We start from the raw sequence: 22,562 nt of genomic DNA, 5'->3' as shown, positions 1-22,562 counted from the left end.
AGATATTATACAATATCAGATGGGTAATTTCGGCAGAGATGGAAACTCTGAGAAATGGTTAGAATAAAAGTAAAAGAAGTGAATATCAGTATACTTGAATATTTCTATTATCTTGGATAAATAGAAAAACTGACAGGGGGCCGGCGCTGTGGCTCACTTGGTTAATCCCCCATCTGCAGTGCCAGCATCCCATATGGGGGCCAGGTTCTAGTCCCGGTTGCTCCTCTTCCAGTCCAGCTCTCTGCTGTGGCCTGGGAAAGCAGTAGAAGATGGCCCAAGTGCTTGGGCCCCTGTACCCACATGGGAGACCGGGAGGAAGCACCTGGCTCCTGGCTTTGGATCGGTGCAGTGCGCTGGCTGTGGCGGCCGTTTCGGGGGTGAGCCAACGGAAGGAAGACCTTTCTCTCTCTGTCTCTGTCTCTGTCTCTCTCTCTCTCACTGTCTATAACTCTACCTGTCAAAAAAAAATGACAAAAAGAAGGTACAAATCACCAAATCAAGAATGAAACAGGATATTACTGCTGTTCTTGCAACCATTGAAAGGTTAATAAATATGAATGACTTTATGATCACAAATTCAACATCTTTGAAGAAATGGACCAATTTCTTAAAGACCATAAACTATCCACACTCTCAACCAGGATAAAATAGACAATCTGGAGAGTCCTATTACCATTTGAAAGAATTGAATTTGTCATTAAAAGGACCAGAAATAGAAATTTCCAAGTTCAGTGGAGAGTTCTACCAAACACTTAAGAAGTAACATGATCTCTTCTAGAAAACAGAAGAGGAGAGCGTACTTGCAGGCCATTTTCTGAGTGTGGCATTACTCTGATATCCTAGCACGGCAAGCACAGTGTAACAACGAAAACAAAACTACAGATCAATAGTCCTCACGAACCGAGATGCAGAAATCCTCAGTAAACTAGTAGCAGATTAAATTCAGTGGTGCATAGAAAGGATTACACACCACAACTCAGTGGGACTTACTCCAAGTATGTAAAGCTGGTTCAACATTTGAGAATCAGTGTAATCCACCACGTCAATCATATCAACTGATAAATCAGAAGCATTTGAAAAAAAGTCCAACATCCATGTACAGTAAAAACTCTCAGCACACTAGGAATAGAGGAAAACTTCGTTAAATTGATCAGTAACACGTACAGGAAGCCAACTTCATGCTTACGGCAGAAGAGCTAAATGCTTCCCAAGATTGGGACTACGGCAAGAATGGCCACTCTCTCTGCTCTTTTTCAACATTGTACTGCAAGTTCTAGTTCAAAAGGTGTAAACAGCCGGCGCCGTGGCTCAATAGGCTAATCCTCCACCTTGCGGCGCCGGCACACCGGGTTCTAGTCCCGGTCGGGGCGCCGGATTCTGTCCCGGTTGCCCCTCTTCCAGGCCAGCTCTCTGCTGTGGCCAGGGAGTGCAGTGGAGGATGGCCCAGGTGCTTGGGCCCTGCACCCCATGGGAGACCAGGAAAAGCACCTGGATCCTGGCTCCTGCCATCGGATCAGCGCGGTGCGCCGGCTGCAGCGGCGGCCATTGGAGGGTGAACCAACGGCGAAGGAAGACCTTTCTCTCTCTGTCTCTCTCTCTCACTGTCTACTCTGCCTGTCAAAAATTAAAAAAAAAAAAAAAGGTGTAAACATTATCAAGAAGAAATAAAGCTGTCCCGACCCTATTTGCAGATCCCATGATCTTTCTACATAGAAAATCCCAAGAAAACAAAAGCAAACATCCTGAACTAATAAGTGAGTTCAGGGGCTGGCACTGTGGCATAGTGGGTAAGGCCACTGTTTGCAGTGCTGGCATCCCATATGGGTGCTGGTTTGAGTCCTGACTGCTCCACTTCCCATCCAGCTCTCTGCTATGGCCTCGGAAAGTGGTGGAAGATGGCCTAACTGCTTGAGCCGCTGCACTGGGTGGGAGACCTGGAAGAAGCTCCCGGCTCCAGCCGTTGTGGCCATCTGGGGAGTGAACCGGCAGATGGAAGACCTCTCTCTCTCTCTGCCTCTGCCTCTCTGTAACTCTGCCTTTCAAATAAATAAATAGATTTAAAAAAAAAATAAGTGAGCTCAGCAAGGTTGCCTTTTACAAATTCAACACACAAGAAGTCATATTTCTGTGTACTGACACTAAACATGTGGAGGCTGACATTAAAACACCATACCATTTACAGTCACCTTAAAGAAAACTAAATAATCTGGTATAAACTGTCGCTCCCCGTCTTCGTGGAGGAACGACACAGGACCCTGCGTTGTTCTTTCGTCTGCTCGGCCCTCCCCGGGTTTGCTGCTGGTTCTTCCCGGGTTGGCTACCGACCCTTCCACCTCCGTGGAAGGGCGGTTCCCCCTGCCACATTCCCCACTTCCGCGGGGGAGCGGCACACCGCCGGCCAGCTCTCGGGGGCTGCACAGGTGTTCCCTTAGATGTTCCTGGTGCATGTTGTCTCTCTCCTCCTTTATAGTCCTCTTCCACCAATCCCAACTCTGCTACCCACACGCTGAGTACGCTGCTCTCCTCCAATCAGGAGCAGGTCCAGCTCCTGCAGGTCATCACCCAAGCTAGCGAGAGGCAGCTGCACAGAAGTTGCTACTCCCTTCTCAGCGCCATATTGTGGGAAAGCAGATGCATAGAATAAGTCTTAATTCCAGTAACTTAGTCTAGTCCGAGTTGCTCCCAGTTGCTCCCCACAATAAACAAAACATGTACAGGATGTAGATGCTAAAAAAGAGAATATTCTAATGAAAGAAATCAAATAATAGTAAATGGAGAGGCATATGCACATAGTTTGGAAGTTTCAATACAATATTCCACAAATTGATCTACAGGTTTTATATAATTCCTATCAAAATCTTAGTGGTTTTTTTTTTATAGACATACACAAGCCTACTCCAAAATGTATATGTAGAATCACAGATCCTAACACAGCTAAAGCAATATTTTTTAAAAAGTTTTATTAGTTATTTGAAAGGCATTGTTACAGAGAGAGGGAGAGACAGAGTTTCCATCTGCTGGTTCACTCCCCAATGGCCACAAAAGTGGGGGCTTGGCCAGGCTGAAGCCAGGAGCTTAGGAGCTCCATCCTGCTCTCCCACGTTGGGTGGCAGGTGCCCAAGGGCCATCTTCTGCTGATTTCCCAGGTGCATTAGCAGGGAGCTGGATTGGAAGTGGTGCAGCCAGGACTTGAACTTGCATCCCAGGCAGCTTAACCTGCTGCACCAGGACACCAGGCTCCTAAAGCAATCTCAGAAAAGAGAAACGAGGAATTATTCTACCTGATAGTAAGGGCTACTGTATAGCTTCAGTAATGAAGACAATTGGTTTGGCAGAGGGACAGACAGAGCTCAGTGTAATGGGATACAGAACCTAGAAATAGACCCGTACATGTGCACAACTGATTTTTGACAAAGGGACAGAAGCAGTTCAACAAAGACTAGCCTTGTCATCAAACCGTGCTGGAGCAATTGAACATCTATAGATAGAGAACAGAATGAACCTCCAAGTTAACCTCACATCTTATACAAAAATTAACTCAAAATGCATCATGCATTTCGATGTAAAATGTGAAACTACAAAACTTTTTAGGAAAAAGAGAAAGAAAATATTCAGGTGAAGTAGAGTTCTTTCATTTGGAACCAAAAGTACAAACCAGCAATGGAAAAATTTATAAACTGTACCTCATCTAGATAAAAACATTTGGTTCTGTATGCTTTGTTAAGAGGACGAAAAGACAAGCTACAGACTTTGATAAAAAATGTAAACTGGGGCTGCCATTGCAGCCCCAGTTAACAGATGATTAAGCTGCCACCTGTGACACCGGCATCCCATATGGGCACGGGTTCATGTCCCAGCTGCTCCACTTCCAGGCCAGCTCCCTGCTAATGTGCCTGGGAAAAGCAGTGGAAGATGGCCCAAGTGCTTGGGCCCCTGCCACTCATGCATGTAGGAGACCCAGGTGGAGTTCCAAGCTCTTGGCTTTAGCCTGGCCCAGCCCAGCCCAGCCCAGCCTAGCCCGGGCTGTTGTGGCCATTTGGGCAGTGAACCAGCAGATGGAAAATTCATTCTCTCTCTCTCTCTCTCTCTCTCTCTCTCTCTCTCTCTCTCTGTCTTTCAAGTAAACAAATAAATCTCTCTTTTTTTAAAGGTTTGTAAACTACACCCCCATCAAAGGACTAGTGTCTAGAATATAAAGAACACTCAAAACTCGACAGTGAAAAGAACTCAATTAGGAAAAGGGCACAAGATATGAACAGACATTTACCAAAGAAGATATACAGAATGCAAATCAGCACGTGAAAAAGGCGTTCAACATCATTAGCCACTGGGAAAATGCAAATCAAAACTATCATGAAATATCATAACTCATCTATTAGAATGGCTAAAAGAAAAAAGGTGACAACACCAAATGCTGGTGATGGTGTGTGAAAACTGGATCATGCCAATACTGCAGCCAAGGGTGTACAATGGCATAGCCATTTCGGAAAACAACTCAGCAGTTTCTTTACACATGAAATATGTAAGTATCATATGACCCAGACTTCCTCCTGCTGGACATTTCTCCCAGAGAAATGAAAACTCATATTTACACATGAACATGCGCATGAAAGTCAACAGCAGCTTGATTCAGAACTGCCTCAAACTGCAAACAATCCAGATGGTCTGCAAATGGCAAATGGCTAAAGGGACCGTGGTACACCCAGATCATCGAATGGTACTCAGTCATACATGGAATGCACCTCCTGACACAGGCTATGGCTGGGGGATTGTGCTGAGTGAGTAAGGAATCCCCCAAAGCTGCATACCGTATGATGGCATTTATATAACATTCTTGAAATGACAAAATTATAGAACAGGCTGGCGGTTGGCAGCAGTTAGCCATGGCGGACGAGGGGAGAGGCGGGTGTGGCGATGGGCAGTATCAAGGCTGTGTCAGTGTCCACGGCCTGGCGGTGATGGTGTGCTGAGATCAGCCAGATGTTACCCCAGCGGGAACTGGGCCAGGGGTACGCTAGATCTCTCCGTATGATTTCTCCAAACCACAGCCATCTCAAAACCAAACAGTCAACTCTAAAGCAGCAACAACCAGGGGCTCCTGGAAAAGACACTCATCAGCGTGGAGATTAGGCTGGAAGTTAGGTCACGGGGAAAAGAGAGGCGTGGCCTCACAGGGCAAGTGAAGCCACGGTGTGGAAGAGGAATTCAACCAGGAGCCATAGGTGGAAACACACAGATAAGCTTTCTCTTGAACACAGTCACTGCTCAGTACCCTGCCCCTCATCACGCAGGCGGCATACTATTTGTACCTACGTAACCTACCCACTTCCTCCAGTATACGTTAATCATCTCGCCATCATTCACAATACCTAATTGTAATGTAAATGCTATCTATGTAGTTGTTATGCCATAATTTTTAGGGAATAATGACAAGGAAAAATGTCTACGTGTTTAATAGAGACAAATTTTTTGCCCCAAAATAGTTTCCAGCTACGGTGAAGCCCACAGATGTGGAAGCCACGGATAGCGAGTGGGTCAACAGCCTATGGCAGGACGTTCTATGCCACCTGTGCTTGAGGGCAGAGGGCTTTGCAGGACACGTGCTTAAGCAAGGGTCAGAGCGGAACAGTTGTTCCACTGAACTGAGAAGACTAATCTAGCATTTTGCTATTTTCTCCTCAGCGCAGCTAGGGGAGTAGCAAGGCCACTGCGGGACGGTGTTGGGACAGGCTTCGGGTGTGCTAATTGCTGGGAACAATGAGAAGGTGAACTCTGTGTGCCAGCTTTGGCCCAGTAGTCAGGTGAATGCTGGAGTCTACTCAGCACGGCTCGTGTTCAGGGGAAAACATGGTCCCAGCCGGAAGGAACAACTCCTGGCTGTCTCGCTCCATCAGCAGGGCTCCATTGGGAGCTGAGAGGAATTCGGGACAACAGCAAGACACTGGCGAGACATTTTCCAGTGGGCATTTCTGCCCTTCTGAAGGCTGCACCAGTCACTGGAATAGTTACAGATGAGCAGGCGCATTAGGAAAACGACTATTATGATGCATTGCAAGGTTACCAAGGACACATGTCCTTTTAGAGCACTATACGGGGAAAAAAAATAAAAATGTCTTAGACCAGAGGTGCTGAGTTTTCCCAAGCTTTCCTCTTCTCCAACTCTGGCCTGGGTGTTCTCACAGCTCTCCTCTGAGCCCATTCTCACACTGATGCCCTTGCAAAGTTCTTGGTTTCTTCCCAGGGCTGATCCAGGCAGTTTGTTCTTTTAGGGGGGTGAACGGGCAGGCTGTGTCATTGCTGAGGTGTGAAGAGAAGTTGCCCGTGACCGAATGGTTCGTGCTGTGCTGCACGGGACAGCATCGGGAAGGGGGAAGGGCACCGTCCCGCGTGGGAGGAAACATTAACAAATCACATCCCTGACAAGGGACTAGGAGCCACAAACTCCAGAGAACGCCCACAGCTCAAGAAGAAAAAGACAAATGCCCAGTTCCAAGTAGCCAAACGATCCAAGCGGATCTGGCTCCAGAGAAGTTGAACACGTGGCAAGATGCTCAACATCAGTAGCCACTGGGGAAGGCAAGTCAAAAGCACGGTGAGCCATTGCTTCGTACCCACTGGGATGGCCGTCATCAAAAAGGCAAACCATGGCGAGTGCTGCCCAGAACGTGAAGCAGCTGGAAGCCTCATACACTGCTGGGGGGATGTACAACGTGGCAGCCCCGTTGGAAAACAGTGACGGGTTCTCCAAAGCTTAAGCACGGAGGTGCCATGTGACCCAGAACTCCTGCTCCCGGCTATATTCCTGAGGCAAATGAAAAGTGGTGCACACGTATTGTATGTTTCCATGTATATGAACTATCCAGAACAGGCAAATGTCTGGGGCTGGAGATGTATGGGGAGAGTGATTTATAATGGGGTACTGGTTTTCTTTTTGGGGGGGATCATGAAAATATTTTAAAATTGGTTGTAGTGATGGCTGCACAAGTCTGTGACTATGCTAAAGCTATACACTCTAGATAGGTGGGTTATGTGGATCGTAGCTCCATAAAATTGTTACCAGTGAAGGAAAATCCCCCAAACCTGCCACGGGTCCAATTCATTCTCTTTTCAAGTGGACATTTGGCCTAGCAGTTCAGATGCCACCTGGGATGCCGGCATAGCATATCTGAGTGCCTGGGTTTGAGTCTGAGCTTTGCTTCTTTTAAATATTTTATTTATTTGAGAGGTAGAGTTACAGAGAGAGAGAGAGAAAGGGAAAGGCCTTCCATCTACAAGGGGGGCTGAGCTGATCGAAAGCCAGGAGCTTCTTCCGGGTCTCCCACATGGGTGCAGGGACCCAAGCAATTAGGCTATACACTGCTTTCCCAGGCCATAGCAGGGAGCTGGCTCGGAAGAGGAGCAGCTGGGACTCGAACCAGCATCCAAATGGGATGGTGGTGTGCTCGATGGAGGCTTAAAGTACTACGCCACAGCACAGGCCCCTGAATTCCAGCTTTGCTCCTGCTTCCAGCTCCGCGATATGGCCCACCCTGGGAGGGAGGGAGAGCGTGCTCCTATCTGTTGGTTCACTCCCTAAATCCCCAAAATGCCTGCAGCTGGATCAGGCAGAAGTCAGGAGCTAAGAACCCACAGCCCAGGCCTCCCACACGAGAGGCAAGAACGCAATGACTTGAGCCATCAGTGCTGCCTCTCGAGGTCTGCAGTAGCAGGAAGCTGGAGTCGGAGGCAGAGGCAGAGGCAGAGGCAGAGGCAGGTATGAGACAAGCGTGGTCAAGTGTGGGCCGAGGGCATCTTAACTGCTACGCTAAACCCTTGCCCCTGAATACAATGACTGTTGCCTAGAAGAGCCAAAATGGCGAGGTGCATTAGAGCCAGCGCCATGAACCCTTTGGCCACGCGGTATTTCTTGCCGAGTAAACAAGGTTTGCTGCGGGTGCAACTGGGTGCTTTGTCAAGGTCACGGTGAAAGTCAAGAAAAGCAGGCCTCCCGGACGGACGGGGCTCCAGGGGGCAATGCGCTTGGCAGCACAAAATGAAGGGCGCGCATCCCCACGCTGAGTTCAAGTTATGCATTTAGCTTGGAATTGCATATTTACATTCAATCCGGGCTTTGAAACGGTTTTTATCCTGCTGGAAAGCTTCAAATATTTTTAAGGAAAAAAAAAAAGGTGGGGGGCGCGTAATGACGGTTAGGCTGCAGAGGCGACAAAGAAACAAACCAGTGAAAAACAACTACCCGAAATTCGAAGCGGCGGCCCCGGAGGTGTGGGAGCTGCCCGGGGAGGCGGCAGGGGGCGCCGTCCGCGCTCCTGCCCCGCCGCCCGCCCCCGCGGCGCTCTCCGTCCCCGCCCTGACGTCCCCGCCTCCTTCTCGTGGGCCTTGAAAGGGCGCTCGAGGGAGCGGCGGCTGAGCTTCCGTCGGCAGCCGAGGGGTTCGGCTCGTTCCCTGCACGCTTCGGGGCCACCAAACTCCGTTCCCGCGTCCTGAAAACAGGCGTCGGGGTTGCGCGGCGCCCCAGCTTTGCAGCTGCCAGCCGCTGGCGCCCAGGTGCGCCTAAGGCAGGGTACGCCGGGCGGTAACATGGAGATCGGCGGCGGCGGCGTTGCCCCCGTCGGTGCGGCGGGTGAGACCCTACAGTGCGTGCCGGCGGCTTGGGGCGAGGGTGCTGTGGGGCTGGCGGCGCCCGACGGGGCGGTGGACGGTGCTGCGGCGGGTAGCGGCGGCGAGGGCGGGCTGCGGCGGGCTCTGCGGGCAGTATACGTGCGCAGTGAGGGCGCCCAGGGCGGCGCGGCCGCCAGCCCCGAAGTTGGGGCGTACCAGTGCCTGCTGCGAGCCTGCGAGGCTGAGGGCGCGCGCCTCACCTTCGTGCCCTTCGGAGGACTGGACTTTGGGGAGACCGCCTTGCTGGACGCCTTCTACGACGCAGGTAAGAGCAAGCGTTCCCTTGCCCCTCCACTCCCGCCCCCGCTTCGCGCGCGTGCCACCAGCACCTCCCCCTCGTCTCTTCCCGCGTCTCTCCTGTAGCCCCCTCCCCACCCTCATACCCCCTGCATTTGGGGGCAGGTAGAGCATTGTAACCTTTTACAGATAATAGAGGTCGCTGGCTTTTAGACCCCGTTTGTTTTTCTCCTAGAGGTTTTCGGGGAATCCAAGAAATATCCGCTAGCCTAGACGCCACCTAGCCCCGCTCTCCCCCCCAACCCCCAAGTTCTCCAACTTTCTGTCTCCTGGGTCCCAAGGCAGGCTGCGGCAGCTTTTAAAACTGAGCGCGCAGACTGGCCCCCAGCCCTGTTAGCGGTCGCGGAGCGGGGGGGGGGGGGGGGTGCGCACGGAGCGAATGAGCGGGATTCTTTGCCTCTGAAACCTATGGAAATAAACAGGCGGCGAACAACTGAGCGCAGCCCGGCGGCCTCCAGCCCCAGGACCCCCAGCATCCGAGGCTGCGGGGTGGCTGCTTCGCGGGTGACTCCTCGACAGCACGAGGTGGGAGGGCCCATCTTAGGAGTGGGCGGACTTGTTGGCGCTTAGGAAAGCCCTGGCGTTCTTTTGTGCATACTAGAATTCCTACCCCCCGCACACACTGCGGGTAGGGTGGCCTCCCGCCACCTGGCAGATGCACGTGAGCCCCCCTTCCCACGCGCTCAGGGCTAATGGCTGCCTTGCTGCGGGGGGCCTGGCTCTCCCAGCTCCCCATAGCAAGGGTACCTGCAGAGCCCGGCGTTCCCACCGCTGCTCGGGCTTGCCACGTTTTCTCTAGGTGTGGGATTCATGGGTGCTTGACTGTTTGCATGGCCGTGCCGCTGCTGACGACGAGAGTTTGGTGCTAGGGTGACATTTATAAGCGCTAAATGTTAGCCTGGGGGGTCCTTGGGGAAGCAGCAGTGCCTACCTGCACCCTAACAGCACGTGGGAAGGGAAGCGGGAAGTTAATTTCAAAGTCAGCCCATGAGGTTTGTTCCCTGGGCAGCGTGGGTCGGGATTTTTTTTCCCCAAAGCCAGTCCTCCCCAGCTGGAGGAGGAGGGGTTAACAGGCTTGTTTAAACAACTGGCAGCTGGACCCGCTGCGAACACTGGACATTTCTCACCATGCTGAATATACTCCTGGGCACTACACCCCGCTAGAGAAGTTGCTAGAACCACTCTGCTTTCTCGGCTTGCATTCATTTTGCGCCTGCGCTGGGCTCGGAACACACTCTTCCCTGAGCAGTGAAGTGTCCCTTTTGCTGTTAGGCACAGCTTGGTCCTCCTGCCAGCCAGTGCCAACTCTGGAAAAAGCGGCTTTGCTTTTCCAGGTGTGTGTGCGGCTGCACATGGGTGGAGTGAGTCTGCCTCAGTTGTCAAATCTCGGGCTCTCGCTTCCAGAGCTACACAAACTGCCCGTCGCCTTTGCTTGCTCTGGGTTCTGACTGCCTTGAAAGGTCAGCTGCATTGTGCACCTCTCTGGTTAACCTTGGCCTGGTTTTGAATAAGTCATTTCTTTCTTTTCTAAGATTTTTTTATTTATTTGAAAGGCAGAGTTAGAAAGGTCTTTGAGCCGCTGGTTCACTCCCCAAATGGCCGCAACGACCAGGGCTGTGCCAATCCAAAGCCAGGAGCTTCTTCCGGGTCTCCCATGCATGCAGGGGCCCAAGGTCTTGGGCCATCCTCCACTGCCTTCCCAGGTCATAGCAGAGAGCTGGATCAGGAGAGGAGCAGCCGGGACTAGAACCAGTGCTCATATAGGATGCTGGCACTGCAGGACAGACTTTAACCTGCTGTGCCACAGCGCCGGCCCCAATAAGTCATTTCTTCATACATCATTATAATTACGTTTCTGGAGCTGCCACTGTGGCATCATGGGTAAATCTGCTGCCTGCAGTGCTGATGTCCAATATGGGTGCCGGTTCGAGTCTCAGCTGTTCTACTTCCAATCCAGCTCCCTGCTATGGCCTGGGAAAGCAGTCCGAGATGGCCCAAGTCCTTGGGCCCCTGCACCCACATGGGAGACCTGGAAGAAGCTCCTGGCTCCTGGCTTCAGATCAGTGCAGCTCCAACTGTTGAGGCCAACTAGGGAGTGAACCAGTGGATGGAAGACCTCTCTTTGTCTGTTTCTGCCTCTCTCTAACTCTGCCTTTCAAATAATTCTTTAAAAATTACATGTTTCTGCTAGGTTTGAAAAGAATACCTGTACCTCCAGTAACTGGGTCTATGGGTACACAGCTGTGCACTCCCGTTCCTGGTCTCTGCGACTCACAGCTTATGGCGTCTCCCCCGAAAAGATCCAAATCTGTCTGTTGAACTTGTTTGTCTACGTTCGGAAGCCATGGCGTCCAGTTTGGGAGCCACTAGGCACATGGGGCTGTTGACATTTAAATTAGTTTAAATGCAATAAAATACAACAGTTCTTAGCTGTGCTAGCCACAGTTGCAGTGCTCAGTAGGCACAGTGACTCCTGTCTGAGACAGCAAAGATACGGAGCTCCTCCAGCAAGGAAAAAGCTCCGTATCTTTGCCCTGAATCTGAGAGTCTGTGTCACCAGTAGGTCATGCGAGTATGACACATACTATTGATTTTAAAAAAATTGTAATATACAAAACAAATTATACCATTTTGACCATTCTAAAGTGTGCATTTCATGATGTTAAATACATTCACACTGTTAGGCAGCCATCACCCTTATCTATTTCTAGAACTTAAAAAATATTTTAGGGGCCAGTGCTGTGGCATAGCGGGTAGAGCCGCCGCCTGCAGTGCCGGCATCCCTTATGGATGCTAGTTCCTGTCCTGGCTGCTCCACTTCTGATCCAGCGCTCTGCCGTGGCCTGGGAAAGTGGCAGAAGGTAGAACTTGCACCTGTGTGGGAGACCCGGACGAAGCTCCTGGCTTCGTATCAGCGCAGCTCTGGCTGTTACAGCCATCTGGGGAGTGGACGTCTCTGCCTCCGCCTCCGCCTCCCTCTAATTCTGCCTAATAAAAAAATCTTTTAAAAAAATTTAGAGCAGTTTTAGCTTTGCAGGAAAGTAGAGATTTTGCACAGGCTCCCTGCCTCCACCTGCATCCTCTGGTGCTACCCACATTCCCCACGGGAGTGGCAGGTTCTTACACTTGATGGCCTTGCACACACCGACGTGTCACACTTGCCTGAAGCTCTGAGTTCACAGTAGGGTTCACCCTTGCTGTTGTATGTTGGTATTCGGACAAATGCGTAGTGACTGGTACCCACCACTGTGGTATTATGCACAGTGTTTCCACGGACTTAACAATTCTCTGGGCCTGACCTCTTCATGCATTTGGGTTTTGTCATCTCAAACTCTGTACCCATTAATCGATAACCTCATTTTCTTTTTAATGCAGCCTTAGGTCATTACTACCATTCCACCTTATATATGAATGTGCTTGTCATTCATGTGTGTGTGTGTGTGTGGACACACAAACACACCTACGATTTATTTATTTATATGAAAGTCAGAGTTAGGTCTTGCATCTGCTGGTTCACTCCCCAGCTGGCCACAACGGCCAGGGCTGGGCCAGACTGAAGCCAGCAGCTTCTTTTAGGTCTACCAAGTGGGTTGCAGGGGCCCAAGCACTCTCTGCTTTCTCAGGCCATTAGCGGGGAGCTGGAACAGAAGTGGAGCAGCCAGGACACCAACCAGTGCCCATATGGGATGCCGGTATCGTAGGCAGCGGCTTAGCCTACTATGCCACGACACCAGCCCCTATTATAGATATTTTATTTAAGTGGAATCATGTGGTGTTTGTCTTATTTTGATTTTAATGTTAATTTTTTGAAAGATTTATTTTTATTAATTTGAAAGTTACAGAGAGGCAGAAGCTGATTCAGTCCTCAGATGGCCGCAATGGCCAGAGCTATGCTGATCCAAAGCCAGGAGCTTCTTCTGGGTCCCCACGTGGGTGCAGGGGCCCAAGCACTTGGGCCATCTTGGACTGCTTTCCCAGGCCATAGAAGAGAGCTGGATCAGAAGTGGCACAGCCAGGTCTCAAACCAGTAGCCATTTGAGATGCCAGCACTGCAGGTGGTGGCTTTACCCACTATGCTACAGTGCTGGCCCCCAGCGTTTGTCGTTTTGTGTCTAGCTTACTTCACTTAGCTTCGTGTTTCTGCTGTGTTGTAGCCTGTGTCAAACTTAGCCACTTTTTAGGGCTAAGTACTATTCTACCGCACGTGTATATAGCACATTTTGTTTGTCCATTCATGTGTGTATGAGCGCTTGTTTTGGGTGTGTGCCTAAAGGTAGAATTGCTGGGTCATTGATTATTGTGTTGAATTTTCGGAGAAGGATCGCAGTTGTTTCTGGCAGGGGCCAGTGGCTGCGTTTGTGTGCCCTTAATCCATAGCAAGACCAGATTGGGTTTTTGGTTTTAAGCATCTGTCACCTGTCTGCAAAACCTGGAGGCAAGAAGTCCCCAGGGTTAGCAGCTCAGCAAGTACGGCTCAGTCACCCAGTTACCTTCCACTATGAGGCATCCTCAGCGTGCTTGACAGGTGTGTACTAGGAAATTAGAATGCGTGAATTTCAAAGAAGTTTGCACCCAAATAAACTTTTAATTGTGTCTGCTGTGGGCTTCTTGAAGTACCCTTGTCGTTGGAGAGCAGAAACGTACCAGAAAATCTGCCGGGTGGATGAGCCTCTGCTCCTTTGGTTCCTTGCCTGTCTCTGTCCACAGAATTCCCACTCCGGACTTCAGCTGGTGGGCTGTGTGTGCGCGCTGCATTTACCTGAGCAGCCTTCTCTGCTCTTCTCAGCTGGGTGCTGTGTCTCTCTCCCGGAGGTCCTCAGGTTCTGGTTCTGAAAACACATTCAAAATGAGACATCCTGCAGCAAGGAGACCTGTGTGACTTCATCTCGTGCTTTCAAAAAACCTTTCAACTTGAGCTTGATTTTCCCAGGATGTTATAACTGAATACACTTACTATAGCAGCAAACTTCCCGGGGAGCTCTGGACTGGTAGAATACAGTGCATTTATCTCCTGGAAGTATACTGCATTATGGATGCAGGTTTACTCGCCAGTTAGTTTGGTGGTTAGTTAATCACCAATCTGAGCGAGTGCCTCCACCTCGATGCTAAATTGCAGCCTTCTTTAGTTAGCTATTAACTGCTCTAATGTCAAGAACAGCCCTTTTGATCAAGCCCTGTCCATAAATGCCGGAGGCCCAAGTGATCTTCCCGTACCTGTTAGGTCTGGCTTTGTCTGACCGCTCTCCTCTGAGCTTCACTTTATATGTTACTTTTCTGGGCCCAGGAGCCCTGCATTTAATCTTTTTCTTCAGTTATATTTCCAGTGCCTCTTACCCCAGAAAATCCTGTCATTTCCTGAACACTGACGCAAAGACTGAGAATAGAACTTCTGTGCCCATAGTGCTCATTTGGCTTTGCTCTAGCCTGATGGACAGCTCTTCTCCGGTTGGCTCGCATATCCCCCAAGTGCAGGAGAAAAGATTGTGTGGTAGTGATTATAATGCATTTGCTGCGACTCTGAGAATCCAATGTATTAATAAATTCATTTAGTAAAACTAAAAACAAATTAAACAAAATGGGGCAGAGTTAGCTGAGCGATGAGCCAAGACTTCTGCTCTTGTTGCTGGGAAGCAGGGACTACATTTTCCAGCACCCTTTGCGCCGAGGTGACATGGACAACTACTGGCCAACGTGATGTGAGTAGAAGTGGTGTCTGTCACTTTCTGGGCCCAGGTGTTGGCATGTCTGATAGGCTTCCTCGTATTCTCTCATCTCTTTCGATGGCCTCCAGGATGACCGTGAGGGTTCCGTGTAGACAGCGGTGGGGGCACAAGATGGAAGGTGTCTGAATGCTCAGGTCGTCCTTGGAGGATAGCTCTTGGAGCAGGAACATCAGTTTGAATGTTGCCTGAGGAAGGAAGAAGCTTATATTGTATTACTGAGATTTGGGGGTTGCTTGTTACGTTGAGAAGAAATTATAACTTATTTTATGAAAATTTATTCTGACTTCTAGAATATTTGCTAAGGCATGCCAAACCAAGGGAGAGGGCATGCATGGTTCATGTGGGTCATCATTGTTCGTCACATGCCCCACACTGTGCTGCTGTTGGCTAAGAAGATAGAAAGGAGATACGTGGGCCTTTGGGCTAATACCAGCAATGGAACAAGGGGACATTTTCTCTTCTTTCATGATTGACTGGTTTTGGAGGCTGGGTAATATTTTCTTTTTTTCTTAAGATTTATTTATTTATTTGAAAGAATTAGAAAGAGATCTTCCATCTGCTGGTTTATTTCCCAAATGGCCACAAAGGCCAGGCCAAAGCTAGGAGTCGGGAGCTTTCTCTGGGTCTCCCACATGGATGGCATGTGCCCAAGTCTTTGGGCCATCCTCTGCTATTTTCCCAGGTGCATTAGCAGGGAGCTGGATCAGAAGTGGAGCAGCTGGGACTCAAACTGGGGCCCATATAGGGTGCTGGCATTGCAGGTGATGGCTTAACCTGCTGTACCACAATGCCAGCCCCAATGTTTTCATTTTTTTTAAAGATTTATTTATTTACTTGAGAGGCATAGTTAGAGAGAGAGATCTTCCATCAGCTGCTTTACTCTCCAAATGGCCACAGTGGCCAGAGCTGGGCCAATGCGGAGCCAGGATCTTCTCCCGGGTCTCCCACATGGGTGCAGGGGCCCAAGCACTTGGGCCATCTTCCACTGCTTTCCCAGGCTACAGCAGAGAGCTGGATGGGAAGAGGAGTGGTCAGGACTTGAACTGGCACCCATATGGGATGCTGTGCCATAGTGCCACCCCCAGCATTTTCATTTTGTATTGAGTGATACTCTGTTGATTCTGTTAGTTTTCATCCAACAGTAATATTGGGCTTATTGCAAAACTAGGATATGTGGGGTCACCGGTGTGTGCCATAGTAGTTAAGATTCAACCTATTCAGCCTTCACATCTGAGTTCTTCAAGGAGCCTTCCCATGTTCTTGTCCTCTTCCCTGCTGGCTTTTGCATGCTGAGGTTTTCTTTCTAGCAGGTAGCACCATGGCAATTAAGTAATTATTGATGTGACAATTGATTCTCTGCCAAACAGCAAGCTCTTCAATAGCAGGGAGCCAGAGACTGTTTTCTATGCTGCCGTGTCATTGCAAAGACTGTCTACGCAGCGCCTCTTCAAAACTGTCACTGGGCACACATGACACCTGGCTTGCCCTGTTGTGCCTTTGAGAGAAATCCAGGATGTCATTTCCTGAGGTCGCCATATTAGAAATGGTGGCCAGGCCGAAGACGCTTCTTAAGGCACAAGCCAGGGGGCCGGCGCTGTGGCGTAGCGGGTAAAGCCACTGCCTGCAGTGCCGGCATCCCATATGGGTTCTAGTTTGAGTCCCAGATGCTCCACTTCCAATCCGGTTCTCTGCTATGGCCTGGGAAAGCAGTAGAAGAAGGCCCAAGTCCTTGGGCCCCTGTATCCATGTGGGAGACCCGGAAGAAGCTCCTCGCTTCAGATTGGCCCAGCTGCAGCCATCTGGGGAGTAAAACAGTGGGTAGAAGACCTCTCTCTCTCTCTCTCTCTCTCTCTCTCTCTCTCTGCCTCTGCCTCTCTGTGACTCTGCCTTTCAAATAATAAATCAATCTTCAAAAAAAGACACAAGCCAGGTACTTCATGACATATTTGTGGGTGTGACCCTCTCTCCTCTGTGGTGCGTATCTGATGGAAGAAACTAGAAGTACTCGTGCTGGACATGCTGGAATGGAAACAGTGATTTCAGTTGTGCACTAGGAATGTTGTTTTTGTCCAAGTTTTCTGTAATGCACATTTTCTGTAATATTAATAGAGTAGTCTCCCTTTTCTGCAGAAATACGTTCCAGGATGTTCTGGGATACCTGAAACCGCAGGTAATGCCAAGCCCTATATATACACCGTCTTTCCCTGTACTGTACCTACATATTTATTATAAAGCTTAATTTATTTTTTAATTTTCTTTTTAAGATTTTATTTTTTTGAGAGGTAGAGTTTGCAGGAGGGGGGGTCTTCCATCCCCTGGTTCACTCCCCAAATGGCTGCAACTGCTGGAGCTGAGCTGATCTGAAGCCAGGAGCCAGGATCTTCTTCCGGGTCTCCCACGTGCATGCAGAGGCCCAAGGACTTGGGCCATAATCTACTGCTTTCCCAGGCCATAGCAGAGAGCTGGATCAGAAGTACAGAAGCCAGGACTAGAACTGGCACACATATGGGATGCTGGTGCCGCAGGTGGAGGATTAACCTGCGCTACAGCACTGGCCCTTTAATTTATAAATTAGGTACAGTGAGATATTAACAGCAATAGTAAAACAGCACAATTAGAACATTGTACAGTAATGAAAGTGATTTAAAACATATGAATTGCTTATTTCTAGAATTTTCTATGTCAGATTTTCAGGCGCTGGTTGGCTGCAGGTAACTGAACTTGGACAAGTGGGGACTACTATATGATTTTATTGTAAACAAAATGGGGTCATAACTCAGAAGCCATCTCCTTATCTCCCTGCCTGCCAGGAAGCATGGCCTAGTGTCCAAGCCCAGGCTTCAATGAGCTCATTCCCAGGAACCGGACCATGTGAGCCCCTGGCCAGACTTCAGCTGGACCTGCACCTGGCTGCTGGTTTGCCTGTGGGGGTGCCCTTTCTTGTGCCTACTACTTTCGATGCTGCTGCTACTGCCACTCGCTCAGCAGTGAGCCTGAAACTTTCCTCAATTCTTAGTCATGTGGTTTAGCTTTGATAAAAAGGAGCATTGCACCTGTAGCATTCAACTGAGGTGTTGCTGTTTGCCTTGAGTGAGTTTTAGATAAGGTAGATATTATGGGCTGTTCTACCTTCCTGGCTGTGTATTTCTTGTCTGTAAGGCAAAATGTTCGTTTTCCAGACATCAACTTAAAAACATAATTTTGAAACATGAGCAATAAACTTTAAAGAAAAAATCTTCCATGAAGGAACGTAAAAGTTGTGCAAGTAAAATTTAAAGGTAAGTCTATTTTGGTGCAAAAAATTTTGAAATACATGCGTAGTTTTTTCATAATGTGCATTTCTCATGAACTTCTTGAAGACCTCTTATATGCATGGATTTAAAAATTTTTGGCATTAAAATAAGCTTGTCTTCTGACTTCACACTTAACTGGGAAATCCATGTTTCCCAATGCCTTGCGTAGGTTTTGAGCTATTGGGTGGGCTAGGGCTTGGACAGAAAAGCCTATTGGTTATTGGGGCTTGGGGGCGGTGGTGCTTGCAGAACAGAGTGAGGGTGAGTGGTGGGCCTTGGCCAGAGGTAGAACACATTCAGGAGTTAGGGTCTGCAGAACTGCACACAGAGTGGGAAGGGAGGGAAAGAACAGGTAGAAAGGAGGAGGAGCATTCCAAGTAGATGACTTTTTTTGCCTCTTAAGTTTTTTTATTATGGAAAATTTCAAGCATGTATGTTACCCAGCTCCAGCAATTATTAACATTCTACCATTCTTATCTCCTCTTTACCATTACGGATTCCCTACCCCGTACTTTACTATTAGTGTTGTTAGGCTTTTGAAATGTTTTTGTGTAAAATGGGTATGCATTGAAGTGCACAGATCTCAGCTGTACTGCTTTGAAAAATGCCTACATGTGTGCAACCGGAAGGACTGCTTCAGTGTAGAAAGTTGCCCTCTTCCCGGAAAATTGCTTTATGCCCCCTCTTTTTTTTTTTTTTTTTTTTTTTTTTTGACAGGCAGAGTGGACAGTGAGAGAGAGAGACAGAGAGAAAGGTCTTCCTTTGCCGTTGGTTCACCCTCCAATGGCCGCCGCGGCCGGCGCGCTGCGGCCGGCGCACCGCGCTGATCCGATGGCAGGAGCCAGGAGCCAGGTGCTTTTCCTGGTCTCCCATGGGGTGCAGGGCCCAAGCACCTGGGCCATCCTCCACTGCACTCCCTGGCCACAGCAGAGGGCTGGCCTGGAAGAGGGGCAACCGGGACAGAATCCGGCGCCCCGACCGGGACTAGAACCCGGTGTGCCAGCGCCGCTAGGCGGAGGATTAGCCTAGTGAGCCGCGGCGCCGTATGCCCCCTCCTATTCATTCTACCCTTCACCCCGATTCTTGATCGTGCGCAGTGGCTGGTAGGCTGTCACCATGCTGTAGATTGATCTGCCTTTTCTAGTGTTTTGTATATATGAACTCATGTAGTGTGTACTGTTTAATGTCTGGCTTCATTTGCTCAGCATGAAGGTTTGAGATTCGTCCATACTGTTGCATGCCTCAGTAGTGCATTTTTTAATGCCCACTACTATTGCAGTGGAAGACTATACCACAGTTGGATTAGCCACTCTCCTGTTGATGGATATTTGGGTTGTTTCCAGTTTGTGGCTATGACAGATTAGACTTCTATGAACATTTGCTTCTAAGTCTTTGTAGCCCAGTGTCTTTATTTCTCTTGGATAAATAGCTAGGAGTGGAATGGCTCGATCAAGGAGCTGTGTGTGTGTGTGTGTGTGTGTGTGTGTGTATGTATGTATACACACACACATGGATATCGTTTATGTAAGAAACTTTGAACCCTTTTTCTAAAAGTGGTTGTACCATTTTATATCCACAACACCAGTACGTGGAAGTTTTAGTGGCGTCACATCCTCTCCAACACTTTACATTATCTGTCTTTTCAATTCTGGCCTCTTGTACGTGTTAATGATGCTGAGCACCTTTCCATGTAATTTTAGACATGCGTGTATCTTCCTTTGTGAGGTGTTCAAGCTGTTTACCCATCTAATTGTGTTGTTTGCCATCTGGTTATTGAATTTTGAGGGTTCTTTACATCTTCTGGATTTAAGTGCTTTGTCAGAAGTATTTTTTGTGAACATTTGCTCCCAGACTGTGCCTTTCCTGGTGATCTACTTAGTGGTGCCTTTTGATGAGCACAACTTTGTTTTATTTGATTTTGTTGAAGTCTCATTTAGCATATTACTCTTCCTTGGTTGCCTGTTGTATCTTCCTTAAGGAACCTAGGTTGCAACCGTGCAGGTACTTACCTATGTGTTCTTCTAAAACAGGGCTGGGCAACACCTGGCCCTGGGCTAAATAAGGCCCACAGAATCATTTGGTCTGGCCCTGCCAAAGCAACTGTAGGTGGGACTCAAAATTGGATAAATGTACAGCAGGCTAATTGTTGAGTTGCTAATTGTGTATGGGCTACAAATGATGCTGTAAATACCCAGAATGACCCTTGGCAGAGGAAAGGTTCCCTACCCCATTCTAAAAGCTTTATGATTTTAACTTTATGTTTATATGTGTGATGCATGGCAAATTGAGTTTGACAGAGGTGGCTCTTGGTAAACAGAAATTGTTTGCGGCGAACGTATAGGCTGACAGTCCCCGCCAAGGTTGAACATTCCAGCCGTGGAGTCTGGACGGCAGGACCACAGCTGCCTCCTTCGCACCTCCTCGACCAGCAAAGTGCAGGAAGCATGGTTGCCCTTGAGGTGAAGAGCAGAAACTTCCGACACAAACCTGTGACGCAGCCCTCCCGACAGGCGTCCTCTCACTGTGTCCCGGCCCTGGCAATACTCCTACAAGTGGTACAGGAGAAAGGGACCCGGCTTTCAGGATCCGAATTTGAATTGATACCACTGTATTTACTGGTTCTGTGACCCTGGATAACTTAATATCTTTGCGCCTCATTAAGAAAAATTTGAGGGGGAGGGATGAAGGGAGAAAGGAAGGGGTATCATTATGTTCTTAGAATTGTATCTACAAGCCGGCGCCGTGGCTCAACAGGCTAATCCTCCACCTTGCAGCGCCGGCACACCGGGTTCTAGTCCCGGTTGGGGCGCCGGATTCTGTCCCGGTTGGCCCTCTTCCAGGCCAGCTCTCTGCTATGGCCAGGGAGTGCAGTGGAGGATGGCCCAGGTGCTTGGGCCCTGCACCCCGTGGGAGACTAGGAAAAGCACCTGGATCCTGGCTCCTGCCATCGGATCAGCGCGGTGCGCCGGCTGCAGCGGCGGCCATTGGAGGGTGATCCAACGGCAAAGGAAGACCTTTCTCTCTCTGTCTCTCTCTCTCACTGTCCACTCTGCCTGTCAAAAAAAAAAAAAAAAGAATTGTATCTACAAAGCACATTGGATCTATTAAAAACTAATTAAAAATTAAAATTAAACTCGTAGAGATTAGGACTTGGAGCCTTGAACTTAATAGGTGCTCAAGAAATGTCAGTTTCCCTGTACCTTTCCCTTTTGCCCCCACGGATAACCTCAGCCTCCCAGTGCGTGATCACCCACATTTTCTAATTCCACCCATGGCTTAGAGTAAGAACTGCGCGTTTCTCATGGGCTCGTTTTGCCTATTTGTGTACTTTTATAAGTGCAATAATACGGTCTGCACCTTGTGTCTGGCTCCTTCTCACCATTGTGTTTGAGATTCCTCTATGATGTGACTATAATACGTGGTCATTTCTATATGGTATTTCACTGTAAGAATATACCACAGTTTGTGTTCTATTAATGAACATTTGAGCCACTTCTAGTCTGAGACCATCATGAATACTGCTTCTGCTGTGAATATTGTAATACTTGTTTTTCTTCTTTAACAGCTATATTGAGATAGTTCGCTCATTTAAAATGTACAGTTCATGGTTTCCAGTATATACAGAGTTGTGTAGCTGTCACCATTAGCTAATTTCAGGTCCTTTTTATTAGACCCCTAAAAGACCCTTGTACCTATTAGCATTCATTCCGCACTCCAGCCACCTGCCCAGGCAACCTAGATTGACTTTTTCGTGTGGGTGGTGGCCTTTGGGGTCTGGCTTCTTTCACTTACTCTATCTTAAGGTTTATCCATATTATAGCGTGAATCTGTACTTCATTCCTTGTTTATTACTAGATAATATTCCACTGTGTGGACAGACCACAGTTTTACTTAACCATTCACCTCTTGGGTTGTCTTCATTTTTAGACTATGGTGAATAATGCTTCAGGTTTCTGTGTGAATGTGTTTCTCCTGAGTATGTACCTTGAAGTGGAATTTCTGGGTCATGTGGCAACCCTATGTTTAACCCTTATTAAAATATTTTTTATTGTAAAAACAGTACAACATCGTGGCATAGGAGGTAAAAAAGCCACCACCTGCAATGCTGGCATCTGATAGGGGTGCTGGTTTGGGTCCCATTCGTTCCATTTCCAATCTGGCTCCCCGCTAATGGACCTGGGAAAGCAGTGGAAGATGGCTCAAGGGGTCAGGCCCCTGACTTGTGTGGCAGACCTGGAGGAAGCTCTTGGCTTCGGCCTGGCCTAGCTCTGGCTGTTGAGGCCATCTGGGGAGTGAACTAGCGGCTGAAAGACTTTCTCTCTCCTCCACCTCCGTCTGCCTCTTTCTAACTCTGACTTTCAAATAAATCAATCTTTTAAAAAATAGTGCAACAGGGGCTGGTGCTGTGGCACAGTGGGTTAAGGCCCTGGCCTGAAGCGCCGGCATCCCATATGGGCTCTGGTTCTAGTCCCGGCTGCTCCTCTTCTGATCCAGCTCTCTGCTGTGACCTGGGAAAGCAGTAGAACATGGCCCAAGTCCTTGGGCCCCTGTACCCATGTGGGAGGCCAGGAGGAGGCTCCCGGATCCT

The 22,562-nt window shown here is 48.8% G+C and overlaps 1 protein-coding gene across 3 annotated transcripts in view; it reads left to right on the top strand.

Moving 5' to 3' along the window:
- Window positions 1-7,608: 7,608 nt before the first annotated feature.
- The window catches only part of MAP3K15 (mitogen-activated protein kinase kinase kinase 15), a 119,239-nt gene continuing 104,285 nt past the window's right edge, over window positions 7,609-22,562 (top strand). Inside the window, exon 1 of one of the 3 annotated variants that reach the window (XM_089323796.1) lies at window positions 7,609-7,753. Coding sequence is in view for 2 of the 3 variants with exons in the window: in XM_089323795.1 (XP_089179921.1) it covers window positions 8,581-8,926 (346 nt within the window). In the remaining variant the exon portion in view is untranslated. Of the gene's footprint in view, window positions 7,754-8,392; window positions 8,927-22,562 lie in introns of those variants that run through there. The other 2 variants (XM_089323795.1, XM_089323794.1) reach the window with 2 other exon arrangements.

This window comes from Oryctolagus cuniculus, chromosome X (assembly GCF_051225735.1).
Source record: "Oryctolagus cuniculus isolate XC-2025 breed Fujian yellow rabbit chromosome X, ASM5122573v1, whole genome shotgun sequence".
Taxonomy (NCBI): domain Eukaryota; kingdom Metazoa; phylum Chordata; class Mammalia; order Lagomorpha; family Leporidae; genus Oryctolagus; species Oryctolagus cuniculus.
This window is presented reverse-complemented; position numbering and strand designations above follow the sequence as displayed.